This window comes from Photinus pyralis, unplaced genomic scaffold (assembly GCF_008802855.1).
Source record: "Photinus pyralis isolate 1611_PpyrPB1 unplaced genomic scaffold, Ppyr1.3 Ppyr1.4_LG1, whole genome shotgun sequence".
In the NCBI taxonomy this organism is placed as follows: Eukaryota; Metazoa; Arthropoda; class Insecta; order Coleoptera; family Lampyridae; genus Photinus; species Photinus pyralis.
The window spans coordinates 69,031,148-69,058,305 of NW_022170249.1; the positions used below are offsets into that span (position 1 = coordinate 69,031,148).

The 27,158-nt window shown below is 37.5% G+C and overlaps 2 protein-coding genes and 1 long non-coding RNA gene across 4 annotated transcripts; 2 read left to right on the plus strand and 1 right to left on the minus strand.

The window, feature by feature from the left end:
- Nucleotides 1–5,854: 5,854 nt before the first annotated feature.
- LOC116159866 lies at nt 5,855–8,447 on the minus strand. The gene is made up of 3 exons (XM_031472953.1): nt 8,412–8,447; nt 8,202–8,293; nt 5,855–7,123 (listed from the first exon to the last, which is right to left on the minus strand). The coding sequence occupies exons 2-3, from the start codon at nt 8,208–8,210 to the stop codon at nt 6,509–6,511; spliced, it is 624 nt and encodes a 207-aa protein (XP_031328813.1). The 5' UTR covers nt 8,211–8,293; nt 8,412–8,447; the 3' UTR covers nt 5,855–6,508.
- LOC116159865 lies at nt 8,448–11,272 on the plus strand. Its single transcript, XM_031472952.1, has 2 exons — nt 8,448–9,032; nt 10,073–11,272. The coding sequence occupies exons 1-2, from the start codon at nt 8,900–8,902 to the stop codon at nt 10,960–10,962; spliced, it is 1,023 nt and encodes a 340-aa protein (XP_031328812.1). The 5' UTR covers nt 8,448–8,899; the 3' UTR covers nt 10,963–11,272.
- An 11,081-nt stretch (nt 11,273–22,353) lies between these two features.
- LOC116159375 lies at nt 22,354–24,776 on the plus strand. Of its 2 annotated transcripts, XR_004142970.1 has the most exons (4): nt 22,354–24,157; nt 24,235–24,327; nt 24,388–24,558; nt 24,622–24,776. It is a non-coding gene; the product is annotated as an uncharacterized LOC116159375 (long non-coding RNA). The 2 variants fall into 2 exon arrangements; XR_004142969.1 differs by having other exon boundaries at nt 22,359–24,157; nt 24,388–24,776.
- The last annotated feature ends 2,382 nt before the right edge of the window (nt 24,777–27,158 follow it).

Below are 27,158 nucleotides of genomic sequence, written 5' to 3' on the forward strand. Positions count from 1 at the left end.
TTTTTGCAAAATTTATAAAATAATTGCATACAACCTACTGGGTTTAGTATAATCTTGCACACATAACATTACTTTGACTAGGTGGGTCACAAGTGTACTGAAAGTACTGGAGCGGTCTGGCATGGATTTCCTTGGGCACAAAGTATATCAAATTTGATTTGACTATCGATTGCAAGATTTTGCACTAAAAAGGCCATCCCAACCATTTGACTCAAATAGGCTAACAATGCGCAGTTGCTTCAAAAAATATTTTTTTTGCAAAATTTATAAAATAATTGCATACAACCTACTGGGTTTAGTATAATCATGCACAAATAACATTACTTTGACTAGGTTTGTGCTTCGTCATATATATGGGTACCAAGTGTATTGAAAGTACCTACTGGAGTGGTCTGGCATAGATTTCCTTGGGCAAAAAGTATATCAAATTTGATTTGACTATCGATTGCAAGATTTTGCACTAAAAAGGTCATCCCAACCATTTGACCCAAATGGGCTAACAATGGGCACTTGCTTCAAAAAATATTTTTTTGCAAAATTGATAAAATAATTGCATACAACCTACTGGGTTTAGTATAATCATGCACACATAACATTACTTTGACTAGGTCTGTGCTTCGTCATATATATGGGTCACAAGTGTACTGAAAGTACTGGATCGGTCTGGCATGGATTTCCTTGGGCACAAAGTATATCACATTTGATTTGACTATCGATTGCAAGATTTTGCACTAAAAAGGTCATCCCAACCATTTGACCCAAATGGGCTAACAATGGGCACTTGCTTCAAAAATTATTTTTTTGCAAAATTTATAAAATAATTGCATACAACCTACTGGGTTTAGTATAATCATGCACACATAACATTACTTTGACTAGGTTTGTGCTTCGTCATATATGGGTACCAAGTGTATTGAAAGTACTGCGGAGCGGTCTGGCATGGATTTCCTTGGGCACAAAGTATATCAAATTTGATTTGACTATCGATTGCAAGATTTTGCACTAAAAAGGCCATCCAACCATTTGACCCAAATGGGCTAACAAACTTGCTTCAAAAAATTTTTTTTGCAAAATTTATAAAATAATTGCATACAACCTACTGGGTTTAGTATAATCATGCACAAATAACATTACTTTGAATAGGTCTGTGCTTCGTCATATATGGGTACCAAGTGTACTGAAAGTACTGGAGCGGTCTGGCATGGATTTCCTTGGGCACAAAGTATATCACATTTGATTTGACTATCGATTGCAAGATTTTGCACTAAAAAGGTCATCCCAACCATTTGACCCAAATGGGCTAACAATGGGCACTTGCTTCAAAAAATATTTTTTTGCAAAATTTATAAAATAATTGCATACAACCTACTGGGTTTAGTATAATCATGCACACATAACATTACTTTGACTAGGTCTGTGCTTCGTCATATATGGGTCACAAGTGTACTGAAAGTACTGGATCGGTCTGGCATGGATTTCCTTGGGCACAAAGTATATCACATTTGATTTGACTATCGATTGCAAGATTTTGCACTAAAAAGGCCATCCCAACCATTTGACCCAAATGGGCTAACAATGGGCACTTGCTTCAAAAAAATTTTTTTTGCAAAATTTATAAAATAATTGCGTACAACCTACTGGGTTTAGTAGAATCATGCCAAAAAACATTTCCAAAAAGTGTTTTTTTGAAACAAGTTGCCTTTGTTCACCTAAAGCGCTTCAAATGGGAATGGGGAACGAAAAAGGTTATTTAGAATAAATTATTGATGTACATAACCTACTACATTCTGTATAACCCTTCATAAATATCACTAATGAGCCTCGGTTCATGATTCGTCAAGTAGGTACCAAATATACTGGAATGACTTGGCGGTTTGCTATCGATTTCCTTGGGCATAAAAGTTATGGACTCGAATATGACTATCCATTGGGAGATTTTACACCAAATGACTAAAATTTTTTTGCAAATTTTATTGAGTATCTACAGTGGCACCACGTTCAGAAAGTCCCTTACAGGGCGAGCCCGAGGGGGCTAGAAATTTAGAACATTCTCATGCAAAATTGATATAAACAAGTACGCCATAACGCCCGTGCTATATGAGTTGCATAACATCAAGAGGAAGAGGAAAACAGTAAAATTATTAATTTTATTTCAAATTATTACAATCACATTGAAATTAATAACGCTCACATTGACTAAATTAACACACAACAAATTGTACATTGTCAATAAATTCATCTGTCGTAGGAATGTTATTAATTGCTTCTAACCAAGAACGTATCACTTCCTTACGATTATTCATCGTTGGCGGCTTATTTATTTGAACACTATGATAAGGTGCGTTATCCATAACCACAATTGAGTTTGCTGGTAAATTTGGTATAAGCTGCTTCTCTAACCACTGCATGAAGTTGGTAGGATTCATATCGTCGTGATAATCCCCCGATTTACTGTGCGACATCCTCTACAAAACCAGAACGACTACTAGCATACTACGATGTACCTCTGACCAGCCCTATTGGATTTGTAAACTTCCGATACTTCATCTGATTGTAGGCTCACTCCGTAGCCGTACGATGGGTGAATATAGGTTTCGTCCAAGTATATAACGGGTCTTTTGTCACATTCAGGTGTTCGTTTTCTTTTAGTGTTAAATAACGAGAACACCATGTTACGATGTCACTTCTTTCCATTAACAACCTGCGTTTTTCATAACACTTTTTGTATCGAAAACCAACAATTGCTTGTGAGGAGTTTCCCTTCCATCCGTATAGTCGAGGTTTAAAACCAACGATCTGCTTCTTTTTATCGATCAAAGAATTCGACTACTTTACGAATTATATAACGAGGTTCATTGTGAACAAGTTTTCTCTCCAAATTCATGATTTAGGGCTTCTATAACAATGTTTACATCAATTAGATACATCGGTAATGTTGGGTACAGTTTTACATCTAAAAACACTTTCAGGGAACTACATACCTTATAAGATCGTATATCCAAGCTATATGAGTCTTGAAAAAGGCGAGTTTGTATAAAACTGGAGGCGTATGTAATTACTGATGTCATTAAAGTAGCATACATGTAGTTACAGTAACAAACATAACCTATAAATAACCTATAAAGAATTATTTGTTTAAAACCCCCCTTGAAAAAAACTTTCGCCGCTCGTGTACTTGAAATTCGACTACACTAACATGGTAGAATTTATATGTTCCTGTAGCCAAACTTTTGTAGTCAAATATGCCTCAGTTTACCACGACTAGTGTATCAACTTTGACTACGTAGCCAAACTTGGCATTATGTAGCCGAACTTACCTTTTTATACGAGAAAGTGTAGCCAAACTTAACCGATAATATATATATATATATATATATATGACACTTGTTTTATATATATATATATATATATATATATATATATATATCGAACCATAACGCAATTACAGACGGTACTTTACTATTTTATAGTTTCTAAATGCAGTTTAAGAAATGGGAACGTTAAATTGTGGGATTTTTAAAACAAATGTAAAGGTTTTCTTCTTGCGGCCTTCATTAAATGTGGTATTTTTTGAATTACGTTAACGATTTATAGTAACTTAATACATTTATCAACATTTGTACCGATGAAAAGATACTATTTGGGAGATAGTATCCTACGAAGGATGTTGGCCACGGTGGGCAGACTGAGAGTTCGGCGAATACACGGCAAGCCTTTGGTAAGATTTATGTATCGGGGGCAAAACTATAACGCAATTAAGACGAAGAATCGAGAGGTCGCGTAATGCAGCTTCTAAATGGTTTGTGCCACGGAATGTTCCTTTGGTCATTTTGATTGGTGCGAACGATATTTCAAGAGGTGTGAAGGCTTCCGTTGCCATCAAAAATTTGAAGGGGTAATTACGTACCCTAAGGAAATGGACGCTAAAATATCACACCCTGCTGTGCACGGTCCCTCCCATAATCCGTACTGGGCAAAGCGTACAAATCGAATTGATGGAATACAATGCGGCGATTAGAGATATATGCTCTAATCGCCGTGATGTTTCAGTGCGAGAATGTGGAGCGTATATTTGAACGGTAAGTTTCGTATATGATATTTCGTATTGGATATTAATTTGGAAAATTTCAGTAGCGGTATTCGTCCCAACGAAGCAGGGTTAAGAAAAAATATACCGTGCCATTCGAAGTAAGTTGAGTGCGTATATCAGGTATATGTGAAAAAAAAACTATGTTTATTATATGTACGTAAAAGCCGAAGTCAGTGTAAATTATGTTTAGTGCAATAAAGTCCTACTACTATTATCATTATTATTATCGTTTCAAATTTATGAATGCATTTGAAGACGATTTGCCTTTTTAAATACGTTATACAGGGTTATTAGTTATTACAAATAATGTTGAGTTGATAATTGCAAGCGTGAATAAATCTGATTTTAATTATTATACAAAGAAACAAAGTGGATGCATGTTAAGGAAAACTTAAATAGTTTCGTCACAAAATTATAAATTTGCGATCTAGGAATTCAAGCCCTTAATAAAGCTCTTGCCATACTTTGTTAAAGCATTTTAATCCATTGTCTCAATGGTATATGAAGAAAGAAAATAGAAGTAGTTTTCCTTCTCCTAAATGCACCCTACATTTATCACAATGACCAGCCATTATGAATGTATCCTAACCGACTTGGAATTGCACACATTCCCTAGGCATTGTATAGAATGCCTGAATTACACAGATTTTCGGTAACATATAAAAACGACAATGTCCATTTGACTATTACTCCAGTAAAATAATATTAGGTAATTCATTGAATACAATCATTTAGTTCTCAGACGAAAGGTTATCTAACGACACCCCTAGAATTTTAGAAGAATTATTAGATTAGATTTCATTTGACTTATTTTTTTAAGGCAAAGGTTAACATGTTTATTAGAATTAGACTAGATTACCAGGGTTATTTGCCTAAGAGCAGAGATTAGTTAGTAATATCTTTAAACTTTATTTCTGTATTGATTAAGGGTTGTAACATTTAACACCAGGGTAGATTAAGTTAGTCGTAAATAGGAATGTAAGAGCAAGTACTATTATAGACGTCGGTCTGGTAACTACTCATAGCAGTGCAATACTAACAATCAAAGTTAGTTTAGTTAGTTTAATCTTTTGTTCAACGAATGTAGTTGTGTAAAATTAATAATAAGTTGTTTTTAAATTTAATCATTTGTTCCACAAATGTAAGTATATACACTATCTTTAATGTAATAGCCCCAAGAAAAATCACAGGAAATTAAAATCATTTGTAATAATTGTGAACGCCGCTAAGCAAGCTAACCCTACAACCTCGCCTACAACGATAGAATGTCTGGATATGGTCGACAAAAAAGCTCGCTTTCCCTTCTCGCCCGCGGCACCATGACGGTTAACCGTGCCCGTGATAACGAAGGAGTTTGAAAATATCGAGATACATATAAGGACCGATACGGACGGATAGGACGGCCGTGAGACGCCTTAGGCCGGTCGTCCTTTGGATGCGTTTTCGTCCGAATTGCCTTCGTCAGAAATCGGACGAAGAAGTGCGAATCATGCCGTTTCATTGAAACCTATTGAAACTCGTACACTGCGTCCGAACTGCTTCGTACGAATTCGGACGAAAACATGCGATGTGCGATCTATCCGAAACAAATGGGATTGTTCGCAGTTGTTATGACGAATTCATAGTCGATTTGTAAAGGTGCGTATACATCTGCCGAACCGAGCATGTAATGTAACGTGTAATGTAATGCTCGTTTGATTTAAACAGTACGAGCGCGAACATATTCGTAGGTCGCTCCATTCAAACTTGACCATTGCAGGCGAATTGTTTTTCAGTGGTTGTGCAGAAATTGTTTATTTATTGTGCCATGTCCTCCAATGAAGAAGCGATAGCATTGTTGTTAGCAAGCGGATCCATAGTTATTATTATGGAAGAGATGCGTAAAAGAAAAACAAGACGAGACAGACGATGGTGGAAAACCGAATTATTCAAAAAACGAACAGGATCTGAATTACTGCTTGATATGAAGATTCAGCACATTAGCGGACAATACAAAAACTTCACTAGGATGACACCAAGTGATTTTGAAAACCTTTTACAAAAAATAGGTCCAAATATCGCCAAGCAGGAAACACATTTTCGTAGCCCTATCTCTGTTCAAGATAGGTAAGTGGTCGATTTAAGTACATAAATAAAGTTAATAAGTACTAGTATACATATTTTGGAAGATGTGATCGAGCAAATTGTATTTTTAGGTTAGCAGTAACTTTACGATACCTAGCGACCGGAGATTCGTATACAAGCCTCCAATTTCTATTTAGAATATCAAAACAATCTATTGGGCGAATTGTTTCAGAAGTATGTAGAGCACTTGTACATGAACTAAAGGAATATATTAAGGTAAAAACAAACTTTATTTAGTAATATTATTGAAAAGAACAACTGAAAAATGTATAAACAAAAATAGCGTGCGTACTTTTAAACATAATCATTAAAATCATCGCGATCTGAATGTTGAGGGGATGGTGTATAATTGGAGAGGAGTGACGAAGGAGAGGACATTGCTTGTCGGGAAGCGAGCCTTTCTGTTAAAGATATGTTTGGGAATTGAGGTGTTACTTGTGGCGGAACAACTACTAACTCTGTGTAGGTGGATGGTTGATACTGCGAGTCAGAAGACGACTGTAAGCTTTCGTTGGCACTTGTCGATGCAGTTGAATGATATGACTGCTGTTGCTGCCCATACTGCCTCATGTGCGCAGGAAATTCGTAAAATCCTCTATCAGCCTTCATAATTGTATCAAGAATAGAATGTTCAACTCCTTTCCTCGTTTCGAATGAATAGGAATTCATTTTTGCCATTACAAAACTTAAAAAAGCTTTGACTTCGTCATTTTCTGGAGAAGATGAAGTTAGCTTAGAAGCTGCAGTTTTTAAGACAGCCACTGCATCAACCATCAGCGAAGAATGTTCTTCGCGAGATGTTTTTATTCTCCGTTTTGGGGCACTGGTTGGAGTTTTTTCGACTTCGATCTCCGATTCGGTTTGTAATTCATCCTCTTTGCCACTACCACGTTCTTCTTGTTGCGATTCCTAAAGGAATGGTATCAAATAAGTATAGGGGTTTTCAATTAATTACACTGATTACACTTTTAATGCATTTTGAAAGAAATAACGCAATATAATTGTACTGAATGTTATTCCATGACGTGCAACTAAATTAGCTGGTTCTACCAGCTCCAAATAAAATTATTTAGCACATAACCTGCGAAGTAATTAGTTTTACTTTACTATACTAAAATCGAAATCAAATGACGGCATATGAATCGTTCTACTTTCAGGTACCTACTACACCTGAAGCTTGGAAAGAGGCAAGTAACGTGTTTGAAGAAGTATGGAACATGCCTCATTGTTTAGGTGCTCTTGATGGGAAGCATATTCTCCTCAAAGCTCCAATTAATTCTGGCAGCGATTACTTTAATTATAAGTCTCAATTTAGTATAGTACTATTGGCAGTGGTTGATGGAAATTATAACTTTATTTTTACGGACATCGGATGTCAAGGAAGGATTTCAGACGGAGGTGTTTTCAAAAACACAAAATTATATAATATGATGACAAACGGTACTTTAGGATTGCCTCCACCTGACCAGCTTCCTGGACGTGAAACGAAAGTACCGTATTATTTCGCTGCTGATAGTGCATTTGCATTAAATGAACACATTATGAAACCATATCCGGGGGACCATGCCAAAGGAAGTACTAAACGTATCTTTAACTATCGCTTAAGCAGAGCTCGGCGAATTGTTGAGAATGCGTTTGGTATATTAAGCGCAGTATTTAGGGTTTTACGAAAACCTATGCTTGTGGAACCCGAAGTGGTCGTGATGACTACTGTCCTTTTGCACAATTACTTAAGAAACAATTCGCCAAATCTGTATACACCACGTTGTTCTATTGATTACGAAGAAGATGGGGTAGTTACCATGGGGTCCTGGAGGAATGATGAAGCTATGACATCAATGCAACCCTTTCAAAATATTCCCCGACGATCTCATGCTTATGTTCAGAAGATAAGAGATGAAATTGCCGATTATTGCGTGAATGAGGGGGCTGTTCCATGGCAAAATGCATACGCTTAAATCATGGTTTAATAACTGTAGGTACTCACCGTGTCCATACTTTTTCTTGGCTTATCTCTGTCTTCCAAGAATCGTAAAGCTTCGTAAGCGAACCATCGACTATTGTATACGTTATCCACACCTACAAATAGATATTATAATTATGTTTAGTTTTGTTTTTATTTTGTAATAAAATAATGTACATTTTTCGAACTGAATATTGGACTACTAGAATTTGTTTATTTCATAATGTATCTTACCTGATCCTGTCCCTTTCGATTTTTTTCTCTGGCCTTCTCCCTTCTGTATGAAGCAAGTAAACTAATGATTTTTGCTTTACATGCTTCTTCCGGCTGTTCAACTGCGGCCGCTATTTCTTTCCAGGCATCCACTTTTAAATTTTTGTTATAATAGTTTTCATTCCTTGGATTCCACAGCACTTCATAATTTTTATAAATCTCTATCAATAACAATGAACTTTCATCTGACCACTGCGCCATTTTAAACAAGACTAAATGCTCGCGAGCACGTCAAGAACAGGAAGGTTAAACTAAAAACACGTCCCAATCGAGCACGCGAATCCCTTTGTGCTCGTCACAAAAACCGACTTTTGACGGAGCGAGCGAGCACACTGCGAACCTGTTCGCTTCGTGCTCGCGGCGCCGTCCCAATTGTCCGAATTTGTTGCATTTACACGTTACATTACATGCTCGGTTCGGCAGATGTATACGCACCTTAACAGACCAAGATGGATGTTGAAAAATTAATTAATTTAATTTATGAAAAAAAGCCTCTGTGGGATATGACCGACAAATCATATCACATGAGAGACATACAAAGAAAATTGTGGCAAGAAGTGGCAGTTGAAATGAATACTAAGGGTAAGTTAAATCAAATTTGGGTCTCAGGTATGATATATTTGCAAACAAACAAAATATTTGTCTTTGTTGGCTCAGTGAAATCCGAAATGTATTTGAATGTTTTATTGATTTTAAATTATGCATTATACAATTCTTGAGATGAAAAATAAGTTTTAAATTTATCTCTGATATCATAAGCTGAACTGGTGCCTCTGTTTTCACCCAAGGTTCCAAATCTTCCCGTTCTAGAATGTGTTTGATCAGGGATTTGCTCGAATGTACATGCTACTTGCTGCTCTCCTTCTCTATCAATTATAATGCTATGCAACAGGCATATACATTTAATAAGTTTATCGGCAGATTCGGGATTTACTTCAATTGATTTTTGTAATAATCTCCATTTGGCACTCATAATTCCGAATGCACATTCAACAACTTGTCTTGCTCGAGACAAACGCTCATTAAAAATTATTTCTGAAGGTCCTAATTTTAATACTGGAAAAGGTCTCATTAAATAAGTTTTGAGTGGATAAGCTTCATCTCCCAAAAGAACATGAGGTACTTTAATATTTGTTCCCGGCAGTGGACAATGTCTTGTAACACCTAATCCTCCGTTTTCAAGCTTTTGGCAAAGATTTGAATGCGAAAAAATACCACCGTCAATTTCTTTACCATACGCTCCCACATCAATTGCTATAAATTTGTAGTTTGGTCCAGCAACGGCTTGTAAAACAATTGAGAAGTATTGTTTATAGTTCCGATACATGCTTCCGGAGTGCTTTGGATTCTGTATGCGTATGTGTTTCCCGTCTATGCATCCAACGCAGTTTGGATATTTCCACTTATTCCAAAATTCTTCAGATATAGACTGCATGTCTTCATTTTTCGGAAATGGCATATGTACAGTACCCAACTTGTCCCAAATAGCATCACACGTTTCATAAACAATTCTACCCACCGTGACGTCTGATATTCGAAACGAATACCCCAATGTCTTGAACGAGGAGCCTGTTGCCAAATATCTAAAAAAAACGTTATTAATTGTAACGATTTTTTTTTAGTTGATGAAGTAAAATCAAAATGGAGGGGGCTGCGAGACACATTTCGAAAGGAATTCAACAAGTCGAAAAAACAGAAATCTGGAGATGGTGCAGAATCGGTAGTTACCTCCAAATGGCCATATTATAAAATACTGTTGTTTTTATCTAAAACTGTTGAACGACGTAAACTGCATGGAAATATATCTCCGCAAAAGGAAAACAATGACAACTCTTCTTCCGAGACAGAATCGACATTGGAAGCTGCAGACAATGCATACTCTGACACTCAATCCACCATTCAAGAGTCATCACAGCAAATTGTAAATACAGATATTCACCAGCCATCCACATCTGGTAACAAGGTAACAAGTACATTCAATACACCTAGTAGTTCAACTTTGCAAAGTAAGAAAAACACAAACAATCGTCTAAAATATGCTAAGAATTCCGAGACAAATTCAATGGACGAAAAGTTCCTCGAAATAGAAAGAGCCAAATTGGAAATATTGTCTCAACATAAAAATAGAGAAGGCGGTGATAGTGAACACCAATTCCTACTAAGTCTCCTGCCATTTTTAAAGGCTGTACCTCACAATCGACAAATGTTGGTGAGAAGTAAGTTGCAGCAAGTATTTCTTGAGGAAGAACAATTATCTACAAGACACACGCCCGGAGCAACATATCGTTCCAATGAAACAATTACAACACCGTTGCCTTCCCCAATGCCTTACACGGACACCGATTCCTCCAGAGCGTCATTCTATTGTAATGACTTAACACCACATCGTTCTTCATCTTTGAAAAATACAGTATCTTCCGGGGTCTCACAATATTCAAGTGAAATAAGAGAAGATGTTTCCTATCAACAGCCGTTGTCCATTCAGAACTATGTTTCTCACTTCAGCGCATAAAACAATGTATTTCTTTTCTTTGTATTTTTAAATAATATAATTCAAAATGTTGCAACTACTGTATTTATAACTTACCTTATAGTCACACTCAATCGTTCTTCTGGCGAAATGGTCTCACGGAAATTCGACATTTTTTTTATTGGTTCCCTTATGGCATCTAAAATATAGTTAAATGTATCCTGATTCATGCGATAGTAATCAAAAAACTTTTTCTCGTCCTTCTTCAAATCATCATATAAATGATGAAATTCTCCGAATTCTTTTCGTTTTACTAATATGTCATTAACCCAACACTTTTTTCTTTTTAATTTTAATCGCCGTCTAACAAGATAACTATTTTCCAAAAGAAAATGATCCATATTATTAATAATTATAGTATGCTTATTTGATAAATCATCACTACATACGACTGACTTCGTACAATGCGAAAACTTGTCTAGTGGACGATACACATTATGCGAAATCTGACGAAATTATTCGTCCGATTTCTGACGAAAATAATTCTGACGAAAACGCATCCAAAGGACGACCGGCCTTAAGCAGCATTTTTCTGCATTAGCATTTGATGCAAAGTACGAGGCGATATATGGACGTGGTGAATACAGCCCAGAGGAGTGCCAAGCTATTGCCGCAAAGTATGAGTTAGGAGAAGCAATATGTGACAGTTACTTAAGCTATAAAATATGTGACGAGTGTATTATCCGGAAACTAAGGGATGCAAAGTTGGAGCAGTTTAGTGAATAGTTGCAAGCGTGGAAGAATGATGATGAATCTTCAGAATCCGATGAAGAGTGTTAAATTCGATGAATCCAATAGAACGTATGTAATGGTGACGTGGCATTTTGCACCACACAGTCAAGGTTAAATCAATGATTAAATCCACCACACAGTCAAGGTCTTTACACAACCAACGTTACGTGGAGGATTTGGTATTATATAATACACACAATGTAATGCATGGTAGTAGTCACCGATCATGGATAATATCAACTTTTGAAAGCAAACCGTTGATAAATTGAAGAACAATAATACAGTGCTTTTCACGGTTAGTGATGTTAATTTAGTCAATCAATCGCGTTATGAACTTAACAATAGTAAAAGTAAATAGGTGTGTGTTGGACTATCAGTGTACCGTCAATTCACACCAATGGTAAGAATCTGTGGATCCAAGACTGCAGGTGTTTCCTTTGATAAAAGTGAATGGAAAGTATTCACAGACAATCAAAACCTTATTACGAATTACTTCTGCTCAACAGAAGGAAAATTGTTACCAATTAAGGTGGGATTCAAAACCATAACGTCTGAAGTGATAAACAATACCAAAGTCATAAAAATCGTTGACAACGGGGAATGTGACATTTATATGGCATTTGGTTCACTTCAACGGTTGTGGTTACTGGCGAATTTAATAACGTACCGTCTGGAAATGTTAACCACATTAGAGTTTGATAATTTTTACAATAAGATTATAAATGCCTCCATTGAAATGACTGGAGATTACATCGAAAATATAATGAGCATCATTACTCCGTTACAGGACTTGCATGACCAGAACACTGCCGTCTTAATGGAAGTGGTACTGTTAGTCAAGGACAAAGTCATGTGGGATGCTGAAATTACCAAGTCGTTAAATTAAGTGGGGGAATTGTATATACTTTGCGCATGTTTCTGTATGAAACACTAGTTATCATGTGGTTTGCCTATAATCAGCAGAGTTGGCCTGTTGCTTATGATGAATATTCGGCGGTGCAGAGATTACATAGGGAAATGAGGGACTTTTGTTTTGACGCTGAACATGAGCAAGTGTATGGTCTGCGAAGATGGTACAGTGATGAATATTTACATAACCTAGCGGACAAGTTCAAGGTCACCGCAAAGATCAATGACCTCTCGTGACCTCTCTCGACAACTAGTGGGGTATTTGGATATATAAAGATAATGCTATAGTATATATCGTAGTAGTTCGCGCCCGATTCTTACAGTGTGCAAATCGTTTACGGCCAAGTTTGAGTACAATGGCGGATTTAATAAGTGCATGGGGGTTAAGTTTGAGTGAAGACAATTTAGATACATTAAGTGATCGACATAATATTGACTTTGAAGAGTTGTTAGTGGCCTCCCACTTCTTCGAGGCTATGCGAATGTCCTTTATGAATAATTGGACATTTAAGCTGGAAACATTCACGGACTTTATGCAAGGTATACGGAAACGTGCGATGGAGCGTGTTACCCATTGCGATACGCTGTATAACCTGTGCATTAAGAAAATGTTACCCAGGCATTTGGAATGGGGCAACTTATCTGTCATTGTCCAAGCCGAGTTGAAGTGGAAACGTGATAAACTAGCGGACATTGATCTGGTTAAGTTTGAAGAGGAGGCCAAAGAGACTATAATAGAAATAATCGAAGAAATAGATAGCGATTTAGTTTTAAGTAAAACCCTTATAAGTAGTTTAGTAGATAGAGTTTAAATATAGTTAGGCATAATATTGATTTATTTAATAGCGATTATTTTAAGGATGTTAGCTTTAGATATTTAGAATTACATAATGCAACGTATTGGAATGGGGTTAGTTTATGAGAATCTTGTAGAGAATATTATAGTAGATATAGAGATGTAGTTAATAATAGGCTTTGTATACAGGGTGTTTTTTTGGGAGCTTTAGTTAAACGTTTCTGGGAAAGTAAAAAAGGTAGGTTTTTGAAAATTTGTACCTAGGGGTTACTCTGAAGGCCCAATCGATGTAAAATATTTTCAAAATGGTGGCACTTCCGGAAATACCGGAAGTGGCTAGTAAGTTCATTATTTTAAATGGAAACCCCTATTTTTTATTGCATTTTTGGATTCTACGTGAAATTTCAGTTCTTTTGATTCCCCCATATCAATATCTACAATTTATGGTTTTTCAGATATTTTGACTTTAAGGGAAAAAATGGTGGGTGCAGACGGTACCTTGAAAATTGATTACTTAAAAACGGTTGTAGTTATGGCAACCCATTTTTGCCAGTGCATAGAGGAAGAATAGGGCTTTCTTTTAGTGTACTTTAAAAAAAGTTAAGTTGCGCAAGACCGCACCTATGGAGATCCAAATTTAAGAAATTTCAAACAATAAAAAGTCAGTTTTTTTAAATGAAATGCCTATTTTCTTACTACTCAATTTGATAGAGAATCAAAATTGGCATATTTTGATATTACATGTTCCTATACCTATCTTTAACAATTTCTGACTTATTTCCATTTCATTGAATTGATAACATTTTTTTTAAATTTTCTTTTTAGTAGTCGGCCATGATTTTATAACAATCGAATTTTAAACAAATCTAGTGACACTAATCGGTCACCTGTTATAAGTTAACATAAGTGTTTGAGTAATCGAAAAATGGCTCGCAGTGGTTTCACCAATGAAGATTTTTGGAATTTAGTTGTGATTTATGGTGAAATGGACAGAATCGCGGCACGTGCTTGCCGTACATTCATTGAGCGATATCCAGACAGACCACGTCCTAGTGATCATACCATTCGAACACTGGAACGAAATTGTTTGAATTTTGGAAGTTTTGTACCCCCGAAACAAATACCTAGAGTAAGACCTATTGCTGAAAATGAGGATAATATTGCTAACGTGCTTGGATATTTCACGGCGTACCCCACTAATTCGTTGAGAGACGCGGAAATTGCTTTAGGATTAAATATTAGTTGCATCCATAAAATCCTGAAAAACTACCATTATCGTCCATTTTCATTCCATAATGTGCATTCGATGCAACCGGGGGACCTCCCAAGACGAATTGAGTTTTGCGAATGGCTAATGTTAAGGGATCAGGAGGATGATAATTTTTTGGGGAACATTATTTGGTCAGACGAGGCCAAGTTTAGTAAAAACGGCATGTTTAATCGTCATAACTCACATTACTGGAGCGATCAAAATCCTTTTTTGAATCGAGAAGTACACTTCCAAGAGTGTTGGAGTTTTAATGTGTTTTGTGCGTTGAAAAAAAAACAAGATTTTGTGTTTTCATGTGTATCAAGAAAATTTGAATGCAGAACGTTATTTGGAAATATTACGTAATATTGTTGTTCCTGCAACAGAAGATCTGCCTCTACAGGAATATGATGCTATGTATTACCAACAAGATGGTGCTCCTGCACATAATGCAGGCATTATTTCCGAGTTTTTAGATGCCACTTTTCTAGGGAATTGGATCGGAAACCGCGGGCCATATATTTGGCCTGCTCGTTCCCCGGACCTTTCCCCATTAGATTTCTTTTTGTGGGGATATGTAAAAGACACTGTTTATGCCAGGCCTCCCACAACAAAAGAAGATATGATCTTAAGAGTAAGAAATGCACTAGAAACTATTGAATCACATGTGATACAAAACTCTACAGGAGAACAGTTAAGAAAAAGAATTGAATTGTGTTTGAAACACGAAGGCGCTCATTTTGAACATGTGTTGAAAAGCGAATTTTAAAATATTTCATTTTATTTTCATACAAGTTTGTTATCCACTTAGCTGATCACTGTGTTAACTTTTTTATGAATTAATTATTTAGATTAGAATCATTGATAGCAAAGAATCCTTTCCTTGGTTTGTTTAAAATTCGATTGTTATAAAATCATGGCCGACAACTAAAAAGAAAATTAAAAAAAATGTTATCAATTCAATGAAATGGAAATAAGTCAGAAATTGTTAAAGATAGGTATAGGAACATGTAATATCAAAATATGCCAATTTTGATTCTCTATCAAATTGAGTAGTAAGAAAATAGGCATTTCATTTAAAAAAACTGACTTTTTATTGTTTGAAATTTCTTAAATTTGGATCTCCATAGGTGCGGTCTTGCGCAACTTAACTTTTTTTAAAGTACACTAAAAGAAAGCCCTATTCTTTCTCTATGCACTGGCAAAAATGGGTTGCCATAACTACAACCGTTTTTAAGTAATCAATTTTCAAGGTACCGTCTGCACCCACCATTTTTTCCCTTAAAGTCAAAATATCTGAAAAACCATAAATTGTAGATATTGATATGGGGGTATCAAAAGAACTGAAATTTCACGTAGAATCCAAAAATGCAATAAAAAAATAGGGGTTTCCATTTAAAATAATGAACTTACTAGCCACTTCCGGTATTTCCGGAAGTGCCACCATTTTGAAAATATTTTACATCGATTGGGCCTTCAGAGTAACCCCTAGGTACAAATTTTCAAAAACCTACCTTTTTTACTTTCCCAGAAACGTTTAACTAAAGCTCCCAAAAAAACACCCTGTATATAACAAACAATTTTAATTTGTAAGTATGTAAATATATGTATAGAGATGTAGTTAATAATTGGCTTTGTATATACAGGGTGTAAAAAAAAGTATGCTGCCAAACTGACACCCTGGATAGTAGGCAACCAGCTGAGCAGAAAATACTTAATAACTGCTTGTCTAATCAGTACCGTTACGGAACTATGAACCGCAACACAGGGATGCCGATGCGATATGTAACTGACTCTTGCTGCGTTAGGTGACAGTGGGACGGTGGGAAGTGACAGATTGTGAACTGTCAGTCAACGCGCTGGTTAGTTATCTGAAGCCTGTGTTCAGAGTATATCTTGGATATTTTTTGTGAAGTTTTATTTACCTTTAATTAATCTAACCATGACTAATTGATTCGACTTTGTGGAGCGACGAGACGGCTTAGCTGACGGTAATGCGCGAGAGGCAGTTCGTCTTTATGCCGAACGATATCCTAACCGTGTCCAGCCTAACCGCGCGCAATTTGTCAACATCCATCGAAATTGAGGTGAGCATGGCACGCTGGGACGCAATCCTGATGTAACTGGCCGTCCACGGACTCGACGAACAGTGGAATTTGAAGAAGCTGTTTTAAATAGGATTGAAGAGAACCCGTCAACCAGTACTCGCGCAATAGCCCACGAATTGGATTGTTCAAACATGAGCGTCTGGCAGGTTTTGAACGACGAAGGAATGCACCCATTTCACTTACAAAAGGTTCAAGGCCTCTCTCATAATGACTACGCACCTCGAGTAGAGGCATGTCAATGGCTTTTGCAGCAGTGCCAGGCCGAGCCCGACTTTGCATCTCTGCTAATGCATACCGACGAGGATACTTCAACGTACACAACAACCATGTTTGGAGTGAGAACAATCCGCATGCCACGCATGTTGATTCAAGCCAACACAAATTTTCAATCAACATTTGGGCAGGTATTATTGGTGACCATCTCATTGGACCGTGGGTTTTACCCCCACGTCTCAATGGCGCAGCTTACCTGCACTTCCTGCAAAACACCCTACCAGTTTTGATGGAAGATGTGCCACTAGCCACACGAGCTAGGATGTGGTTTCAGCATGACGGTGCTCCTGCACATTGTTCATTCGATGCCCGAAACCATCTAACGGCAACCTTCGGGGAACGCTGGATTGGTAGGGGTGGACCCGTTCATTGGCCAGCAAGATCTCCTGACTGGACACCGTGCGATTTCTTTTGGTGGGGTTTCTTAAAAGACAAAATCTACGCAACCCCCGTAGAAACCCGAGAAGATCTCCAAGACAGAATTGTCGATGCCGCGCGAGAACTTCGAGAAAATCCAGGGATTTTCGCGAGTCCGAAATAGTCTAATCCGACGCACCCATTGACGTTCAAGGTGGTCACTTTGAGCACTTGCTTTAAAACGAGAAAAAAAAACGGCCCTATTCAGGGCCACAAATAAAATTATTTAAAAAAAAAATGCCCGAGGCGAGAATCGAACCCTGCGCCTAGCGCAGCAAGAGTCGGTTACATATCGCATCGGCATCCCTGTGTTGCGGTATTCGTAATACGGCGCGCTCATTGGTCGTCTTTAGGGGTTCATAGTTCCGCAACGGTACTGATTAGACAACCAGTTATTAAGTATTTTCTGCTCAGCTGGTTGCCTACTATCCAGGTTTCAGTTTGGCAGCATACTTTTTTTACACCCTGTATATTTTGCGCATGTTTCTGTATGAAACAGTAGTTATCATGTGGTTTACCTATAGTCAGCAGAGTTGGCCTGTTGCTTATGATGGATATTCGGCGGTGCAGAGATTACATAGGGAAATGAGGGACTTGTGTTTTGACGCTGAACATGAGCAAGTGTATGGTTTGGGAAGATGGTACAGTGATGAATATTTACATAACCTAGCGGACAAGTTCAAGGTCACCGCAAAGGTCAATGACCTCTCGTGACCTCTCTCGACAACTACTATCGGCGTAAAATGTAGAGTCCGCTCACTTTGAAGGCTCAAATCTCAAAATCGCTGGAGCCGATATTAATGAAATTTTTGGAACGTATCAATTGGTAAGTTGTTGTTAACATACGTAAATTGTAAATTTTTGCTGCCAGGACTTTTTACGTTATCGAATTTTCCTCACAAAAAAGTACTCTAAAATGCGTGATTTGTCGCGATGCTCAACTGTACAGGTCCATAAATAGTTTATTTTTCCACGAAAATTCATACATTTCGGGTATTACATAACCCAATTCTTGCTGTAGCTATTGTAGAAAAAATTATGGAAATATCTTGTTCCCTTTTTGCGTAATTAGCGGAAAAGCAAAAACATTGCAACGCAGCTATTATTGAAGGAAACGACTTCATTCTTTTTTTATAAGATGAATAAAATAGCAAACGTCATAAATGCGTACATATTGTCTGAAAACAACTTGTGGATGTTTGTTTTTGTGTAAATTAGCCAATACTCTACGTACGAAACAAGATGAATAATAACCTGCGGTTTTCATGTGTGATGTGCGGCAAACATGTTTTGTTTAACTGGAGCGTTACAATACAATAACCACAGATGGTCATGGCCAATGTAATGTAAATTGTCATTATTATTCTTTCGTGGGTACCTACAGGAGCACGTGTTTGATAAACAGATATATTATTCAAAACCAGAAAAATGGATTGTGGTTCATAATATTTTCTTACATTCAAATATATAAAGGCACATTGCTCATCCAGAACTACATTAACAGTTTAGTTGTCACGACGTACCACTATATCTATAATAAATAATAAAATGCCTCGTTATGTGTCCGTGGAGTTTAAAGAGATTGTTGTGAAGGTAAAAAGGTTCTTCGAAGAAGAAAAAATGAATGGTGTAGATCGAGTTCGGCTCAATCAAGTAACAAAACGAACTGCGCAATGCTTGGGAATTAGCGAAAAAACAGTTCAAGGGTGTCCAATGAAGCAAGTATCAGTGGTATAGTTTCAGGACCAAAACCAAAAAGTGGTAGACCTAAAATAGAGATCGATGATTTTATGAAGGGCGTTATAAGACGACAAATATTAAATTTTTATATGGGAAAACGGTTTCCAACCATAGCCGAACTCTATCAACGACTGAAAGACGAGTGTCCAGATTTTCCGCAAGTGTGCAGCACCACAGTAAAAAAATGGGTAAAAGATATAAATTTTATCTATCGCAAATTGGAGAACAGGCCTATTTTAATGGAAGTGAATGCAATAGCTGCTAAAAGAGCCGAATATCTATACGCCATCAAAAGATATAGAGAAACGCGTTGGAATCTATTTTTTACAGACGAAACATGGTGTGGCGCAAACCATTCAAAAAAATTTGGTTGGGTGGAATATATAACCCCGGAAAACCGCGACAGCTTTAACCAATATCGAGGAACCATTCAAGAAATCAATGGGTACAGGGGTGGAATCAAACGACCTTCTGGAGCTGGGCAACGGATCATTATACTTGACATCGGCAACGAAAACGGTTTTTTACCAGGATGTAGCAAATGCTTCATTGGGAAGAAAGGGTCAGCAGATTATCATGACGAAATGAATAAACAGCATTTTAAGGAATGGTTACGATATGTCTTGGGGGTGATTCCCGATAAGTCAGTTATTGTACTTGATCAAGCACCTTACCATACAATGTTGAATCCTGAATTTCGAAACCCAACAACTGCATGGAGAAAAGCAGACATAATTGAATGGTTAAATAAGCGAAAAGTTCAGGTACCAGAACACTTCGATACATTCGATCAAATGACAAGGCCTTCACTTTTGCAATTATCTCGCATGTAGGTACAATTACAAAAAACAGTATTTTCTGGAGAAAGTGGTAAACGATGTTCGACAGGATAAAGTGAAGCTTTTATGGCTTCCAGTAGCCCATTGTGAGTTCAACCCCATTGAATTGATATGGGCGTATGTCAAAAATAAAGTTGCAAAGCTAAACACAACATTCAAAATTAAAGACGTATTAGACCTCTGCAAAGCAACATTGGAAGATGTGCCAAAAAGCGTTTGGGCTAATTGTGTTGACCATGCCAAGAAAGTAGAAGATATGTACCGAGAAAAAGAGAATTTAATAGATGTCGCCATAGAACCTTTGGTAATAAATCTCAACGACGAGGATAGTGATGACGAAGTTATCGACTTTGATGAAGATGATCTCGAAGAACATAGCGATAATGATGATAATGAATGTATATGAGTTGACTGATTAATACAGAATAACAATTTCATGCTATATTACTTAACCGTGTACTTAGCGTGTGTGCCGCTTTATACGAAACGTTGCTGCAAGGTACAACTTTGCGATTAAATGACCTTCCCCCCAACTCCGCTCGAGGTGTTGCGTTTATCTCTTTCGCTCAAAATATATTAATTCCTGCAGCCCTTCACATTTTTTTGTCATTGATTCTATTCCGTGATCATATCATTTGTAATTGTCCTTTATCGATATGAACAAAAGTTTTTAAAGTGTATCTTATAATAAGCGAATAAACGCGTCTGTCATTTTATCGCTGTAACGTTTGCGTAATTATACAGAAATGCATAAAAATGTATCGACGTCTATTTAAAGGTGTATTCTATCACATACGTAAACATTATCCCATTTGAGTGAATACTTTTTTTGTAATTAAATCCTAAAGTTCTGAGTTCGTATACTTTCATTGAAAAAGCGCGCGTTCCCGTACATATTTCACTATCACATTGTCCCAATTTTATAGTATATCGTAGTAGTAGAGTAGAGTAGTAGCGCTCGATTCTTACAGTGTGCAAATCGTTTACGGCCAGGTTTGAGTACAATGGCGGATTTAATAAGTGCATGGAGGTTAAGTTTGAGTGAAGACAATTTAGATACATTAAGTGATCGACATACTATTGACTTTGAAGAGTTGTTAGTGGCCTCCCACTTCTTCGAGGCTATGCGAATGTCCTTTATGAATAAACCGATACAACGAAATATCGAAGGATCCTCAGTATTACAATCACTTTTAACGACAATTTATTTTAATCTTACAAAATACGTTTTATAGTTAACAAAAATGCATCAAATTCATGTCTTGGTCATTGAGATAATGCTTTTAATCTTGTTCCCAACGATATCAGTGCAAGAAAAACGATTTTGACATGTTTTGATCAAAATCCATGTGGTTGCCAAAAATAGATCAAAATTCATGTTTTGGTCAATGAGATAATGCTCTTGGTCTTTTTCCCAACGATCTTGGTGCATAAATAACGATTTTGACGTATTTTGATCAAAATCCATGTGGACTCCGAAAGATCATTTAACATCTTTGAATCTCACATATGCGGTTATCAAATGTGCACGACGTGACGCACTCTTTCAGCATCAAGATAATGCGTTAGAAAGCTTTTAAAATTCCCAATTCATGTGTAAAAAATAATTTTGGGTACATTTTGCCCTAAGACTTTCGACCTGTACCACAGAGATGAGTTATATTGAATTATTACACATCTAAAAGCCATAGGGAATAATCTAGCGAAAGTCCGAACTCGATACATGACCTAGGGAATGAAATATGTTAATTTCTATTATATTGAGCCCGCAGTTTTTCCTGTTCCCGATTCACTGGAAGCCCTATAACTTTTGTTCCTGTTGAACCAGGGTACTGAAAATCAATAGCGTCCGTCCTTAAAATCCAAAGTACCCATACACCAAATTTCAACACAGTCGGCCACTTTTAAAAAGAGTTAGAGCGCACACGGACGGACGGACGACAATACAAAACTATAAAGGATCTGAGGATCCTTAATAATTGGACATTTAAGCTGGAAACATTCACGGACTTTATGCAAGGTATACGGAAACGTGCGATGGAGCGTGTTACCCATTGCGATACGCTGTATAACCTCTGCATTAAGAAAATGTTACCCAGGCATTTGGAATGGGGCAACTTACCGGTCATTGTCCAAGCCGAGTTGGAGTGGAAACATAATAAACTAGCGGACATTGATCTGGTTAAGTTTGAAGAGGAGGCCAAAGAGACTATAATAGAAATAATCGAAGAAATAAATAGCGATTTAGTTTTAAGTAAAACCCTTATAAGTAGTTTAGTAGATAGTTTAAATATAGTTAGGTATAATATTGATTTATTTAATAGCGATTATTTTAAGGATGTTAGCTTTAGATATTTAGAATTACATAATACAACGTATTGGAATGTGGTTAGTTTATGAGTATATTATAGTAGATATAGAGATGTAGTTAATAATTGGCTTTGTATATATAACCCTATGTAAATATATTCAGTAATGGAGTTGTGGCGTCCCAGCAGATGTCGCCACACGCAGAGCGCGGCAAATACAGGACGCACGCCCTCGCGGCGAGGGAGCAACCCCCACGCATCCGACGGGGTATAAAAGGCCCGTCGGACGCCCTAGAAAACATTCGCCTTCTGCTCCCTAGCGAAGAAGAATCACCTACTGCTCTCTAGCGTAGATCGCTCAGCTTCTTATCGAGCAACACCGCTCAGCTCTTTAGCGAACAAAACCGCTGCTCTCTAGCGCGGACAAACATAAACACATTCCTCTCCACCAGCACACGGATGCCGAAGACACCGCGCTCGGAGGAGAAGCATCGGAGGAACGTCCTCGCTCAGTTCTGGAAACGACCACGGCTACCCCGGATGGTGTCACCATTGTCACCATCTCCGACCAAACTTTGAGGCCAGCACCCGCGCTGGCGCTTAGAGGAAATCGCCACGCCAGAGAAGCTATACCTCTACGTGTGCCCCTGCGCCGTGACACTCGCGGACCCACGCCGATATCTAATTCGCGCACACTATCGGAAGTCTCGCGTTCTAAAGGGTGTGGCATTTTTAACGCACATTTTAAATTTGCCGCCATTTTTGAACTACCGAATGTAAACTCACCAAATTTGGCAACTGTCAAGTTTGATGTTTGACGTTTGACATTCCATAAAAATGTCGCGCTACACCTCGCAAGAACGTTTGTTGATTCGAAAGTTACGTAATCATTTTGGTGTTCATAACCGGCCATATCGCAGTACAGTAGACAGATTAATCAAAAAATTTGAGCGCACTTATTCACTGAAGGACGATAGAGACCATCGCCATGTTCGACCACGTCGAAACAACCTGCTGTGAATGAGAGTGTGCAAGAAAACCCAAACATGTTAATTCGCCATCGATCTCAGCAATTAAACCTTTCAACAAGAACTCTGGGTCGAATTATACATGTTGATCTTCACCTTCGAGCTTACAAAATTCAGCTGACTCAAGAATTGCACGAAAATGACCATACGCAGCGCAGAAATTGAACCAATCCTTCGCATCGCATGCGGCAGTGTTATGCTCATGAAAAGAGAAGATTGGGTGACACTTTTAAAATGGCAAACATATCTCGAAATGAAGTTTTTCCGATCACAAGAGATCGAAAGGTCGAATGTGAACGACGAGAAAGATGTCGAACGAGATCAAAGTTCGGATACGCTTACGCGCAGCTTCACCTTAAACAAAGCGGGGAAGTTGATCCCAGAATCATACGATCTATCGTTCTCACTCATTAACGCAACCTCTCTCCAGTTTTCCGCAAACGATTACAACAATTGTACAATATCTACTGAACATTTTTCCCCACTAATTATTAGTTAGCATCGAGCTCGGTATACATTACATCATGTCATCACTTAAAAGAAAAATCCCGAAAAAGCCGAAAATCAACAAAGTTAATATACTTCACTCTATGTTAATCAAACCGCCAGCCTGCACCACCAATAAGTCGGGAAAAAAAAACCAAGCCATCAACTTCATTGGTAGAACTGCCAATCAACAACTGGCAAACTGGCGTATTAATGCAAATGGATCCAGTACTCACTAATGGAGGACCATTGGATAAAGTGATTACAATTTACAGACAATTCGACAATCACGTAAGTAATATTTGATTTTTTTAAAATTATTTTCTCCCCTCTATTTCGTTATGTTAAAAAGTAATCGCTTTTTACAGCACGGGTCATTTGAGCGAGAATTTGGAACTGGACCTACTGTTAGCGCAGCTGGATAGGGACCCCGCAACAAACTATTTATTCGAGCCAACTCGGTAAGTAAAAAATGTTGTTTTTCTCTTCTACTCGCTAATGATAAAATGCTCTCATTTCAGAATAATACCGACATCGCAATTAACAGAACCTATGCGGTCGCCGACACCACCACTACAGCTGTCGCTAACAACACGGCTACCGCCGCCACCACCACAGCTGTCGCTACCAGCATCGATTTTGCTGTCTCCTCCTCCGGCAGAACCTTTCGTGCCATCGGGCCAAAAACGACCGTAAATTTATATCATAATACTTGTAGAACTCCATCGTAATAGATTATTTTTTATTTATTGCAGTCGCTGCCACGACAACGCATCGCGTCCCCCTCGAATCCGACCCTGAAGTCGTCTATATAGAGGACTTCCTCAAATTTGTTAAAACTAAAAAATAAGTTTATAGGTTTGTGCATATTTATACCGGGTGATTCATTAGAAGTGAGGACAATTTGAATTTCCCGCAAATCAAAAAAATTATGAAGTTGGTACAAACTGATGATCATTTATTTAATTGCAGTGGTGTATCATCATGCTTTCAGTAAATCGTTTACTTATTTATAATCTACAAATACTGCTTCTGTTTTACCACAAATTATAAACTAACACTAGACACAGTCACGTTTCTTACATATTTTAGTGCATCAACTCTAAAAATTGTTCAAAATGGAAAAAGTAATAAACCGCAAATGGCACACAACAATTAACGGCGACACTGGTTTCTTAAATGACAGTCATGACAGATAAAAATTACTAACAAAATTCAAACCGTCAATCTAATAATGTCAAAAATACTAAAACCTTACGCGCGAAATTCAAGCGTTCATCACTTCTAATGAATCACCCGGTACTTAATATAATACTTTTTATCGAGCAAAACTTATTGACGCTCGGACCAACAACCACCGAGTTAAGAAAAAAACTAGATGCTTCATCCAAAGAAGAAAGGCGGATGGAGACAGAACTCCAATTTATTGAAGAATTCATGAAATTTGTAAAGAAAAGTAATTGTCAAAAATTTATAAATTTTTTAACAAATAAAAAAAACTTATCTGTTTTTGTTGTTGTGAGGTGAAGGTGTAAGAGTTTAAGACAAACGACTTTAGCCGGGTGCGTGGAAAACGATCAAATTAAGAAAACTTTGCAGCCGTCAAAAGAAATGCACGAATGCACGCCTTTTCAAAAGCTATACCTCTTACAGTAGAGCATACCAAGCTGCATATAAATAAGGAAGGAAGGTTAACTGAAAGTGTGAGAAAGAACCGAACGCAGATCAATCCATCATCCATCTTACGGTAATGCGTACTAAGTTGCATATAAGGACGAGGCTGGGGGGGGGGGGACATGGGAGAGGTGCTTGTATGAACATTTTTTCGGGTTTTAAGCAACTAAACATACATAATAAGATCAACGTGAAGATATCTTTTATTTCTTTTTTACGATATGCCTGCAATAATACAAATTAAGTACACATACACATATACGAGCATTTGCGTGTGAGCGAGAAAATTTCATTGCAGATTTTTCTTTGTATGCAGTCGTACTCTACTTAATTTGCGCTGCACTTCAAACACCTCCAGGTCCCACTTGAATTTTTTAATCCTCCTTTCGTCTATGCGATTTTTCTTCGATGGCGGTCTTCGGGATCTTCTGCAATCATTACTTTTGTCATTTTTTCTCTGATGCCAGTATAGAAATGTCTTGTACAACGTTCACTCGTGTCCTTTATACTTGACTTTAGTGAAGAAATGAACCCACGAATTAGCAAAAATCAGAACCATGTTGCCATGACCCCGAAATCGATAATCAATCAATAACACAGAAAGAGCATGAGGTGAATAACCTTTAGCGTGAGTAACCGAAATCGATAATCAATCAATATGAACAATACCCATAAGACGAATCCACTATATGAGAATAGCAAAGTTTTAAACCTAGTTACTTTTCTAGCGACTTTTGAGTTGGAATCGGCTCGTATATCACTAGCAGAGTTTCAAACCTCTAGTGGCCTTGAGCAGAGTTTCAAACTTAGTTACTCTTCTAGTGACTTTTTTCACATCTAGTGACTTTTTGAGTTAGAATCGGGCTTATATCACTACTACTATAGTAATCTCAAAATGAGAAGTACATCGTGACGCCATTTGCGCAAAGCATGAAAATGTGTCCGGGAGAGTCCATGATAGCTCCTAAGGGGAGCGCGCGCGTTGACATTTGTGCATTGCCGTTCGTGATTTCGTGTGCAAGTTCGCTTCTATTTTTGTAATATTTTCCTTGTGTGACCATTTCTTCCTGTGTTAATTCAAGAAAAGTTCTTTTCAGAGCTACCCGGCAGTTGTTGGCGTACATTTACGTAAGTATTGAACGTTTAATGCAATACCAAAATTGAGGTTATACTCATGCTTACATCCCTTGAATTATTAATTAAATTCTTAAAGTAGTTGCCAGAATTTGTTTTAAAACTGTTCAGTTAATCGATAAGTACTGTACAACATTAATAAATTTGGTTTTCATGTAAATGAATGCAATAAAATACACCAACTCGGTCTCCGAGGCGAGACAGTAGGAGTCGGAGCGAGTGTGCTTCGTTGCCTTTGTGTACGGAAAAAGCATGTCTTACAACTCGACTTCTATCCAGCCTGAGCGAGACAGTTTTGGTCTGTGTGATTCTTAAGAGTTGTGGTATACAGGATGTTGCGGAAATAAAACTATTTTTCTTTATTTCAGTTAACTGGGATAATGGCAACACCATCTCACCATCTTCTCGAAAAGTTGGTGTAAAAGGGAAGATAATTCATAGTCAAGCACGAGAAATCATTGCAAATGTGTTGACTTTCATGCAA

What these genes read in the sequence shown, in the direction of transcription:
- LOC116159865 (XM_031472952.1), top strand. Translation starts at nt 8,900, where the DNA reads ATGGATGTTGAAAAATTAATTAATTTAATTTATGAAAAAAAGCCTCTG. An exon ending in AGTTGAAATGAATACTAAGG is followed by an intron (nt 9,033 to 10,072) that starts GTAAGTTAAATC and finishes ATTTTTTTTTAG; the next exon opens with TTGATGAAGTAAAATCAAAA.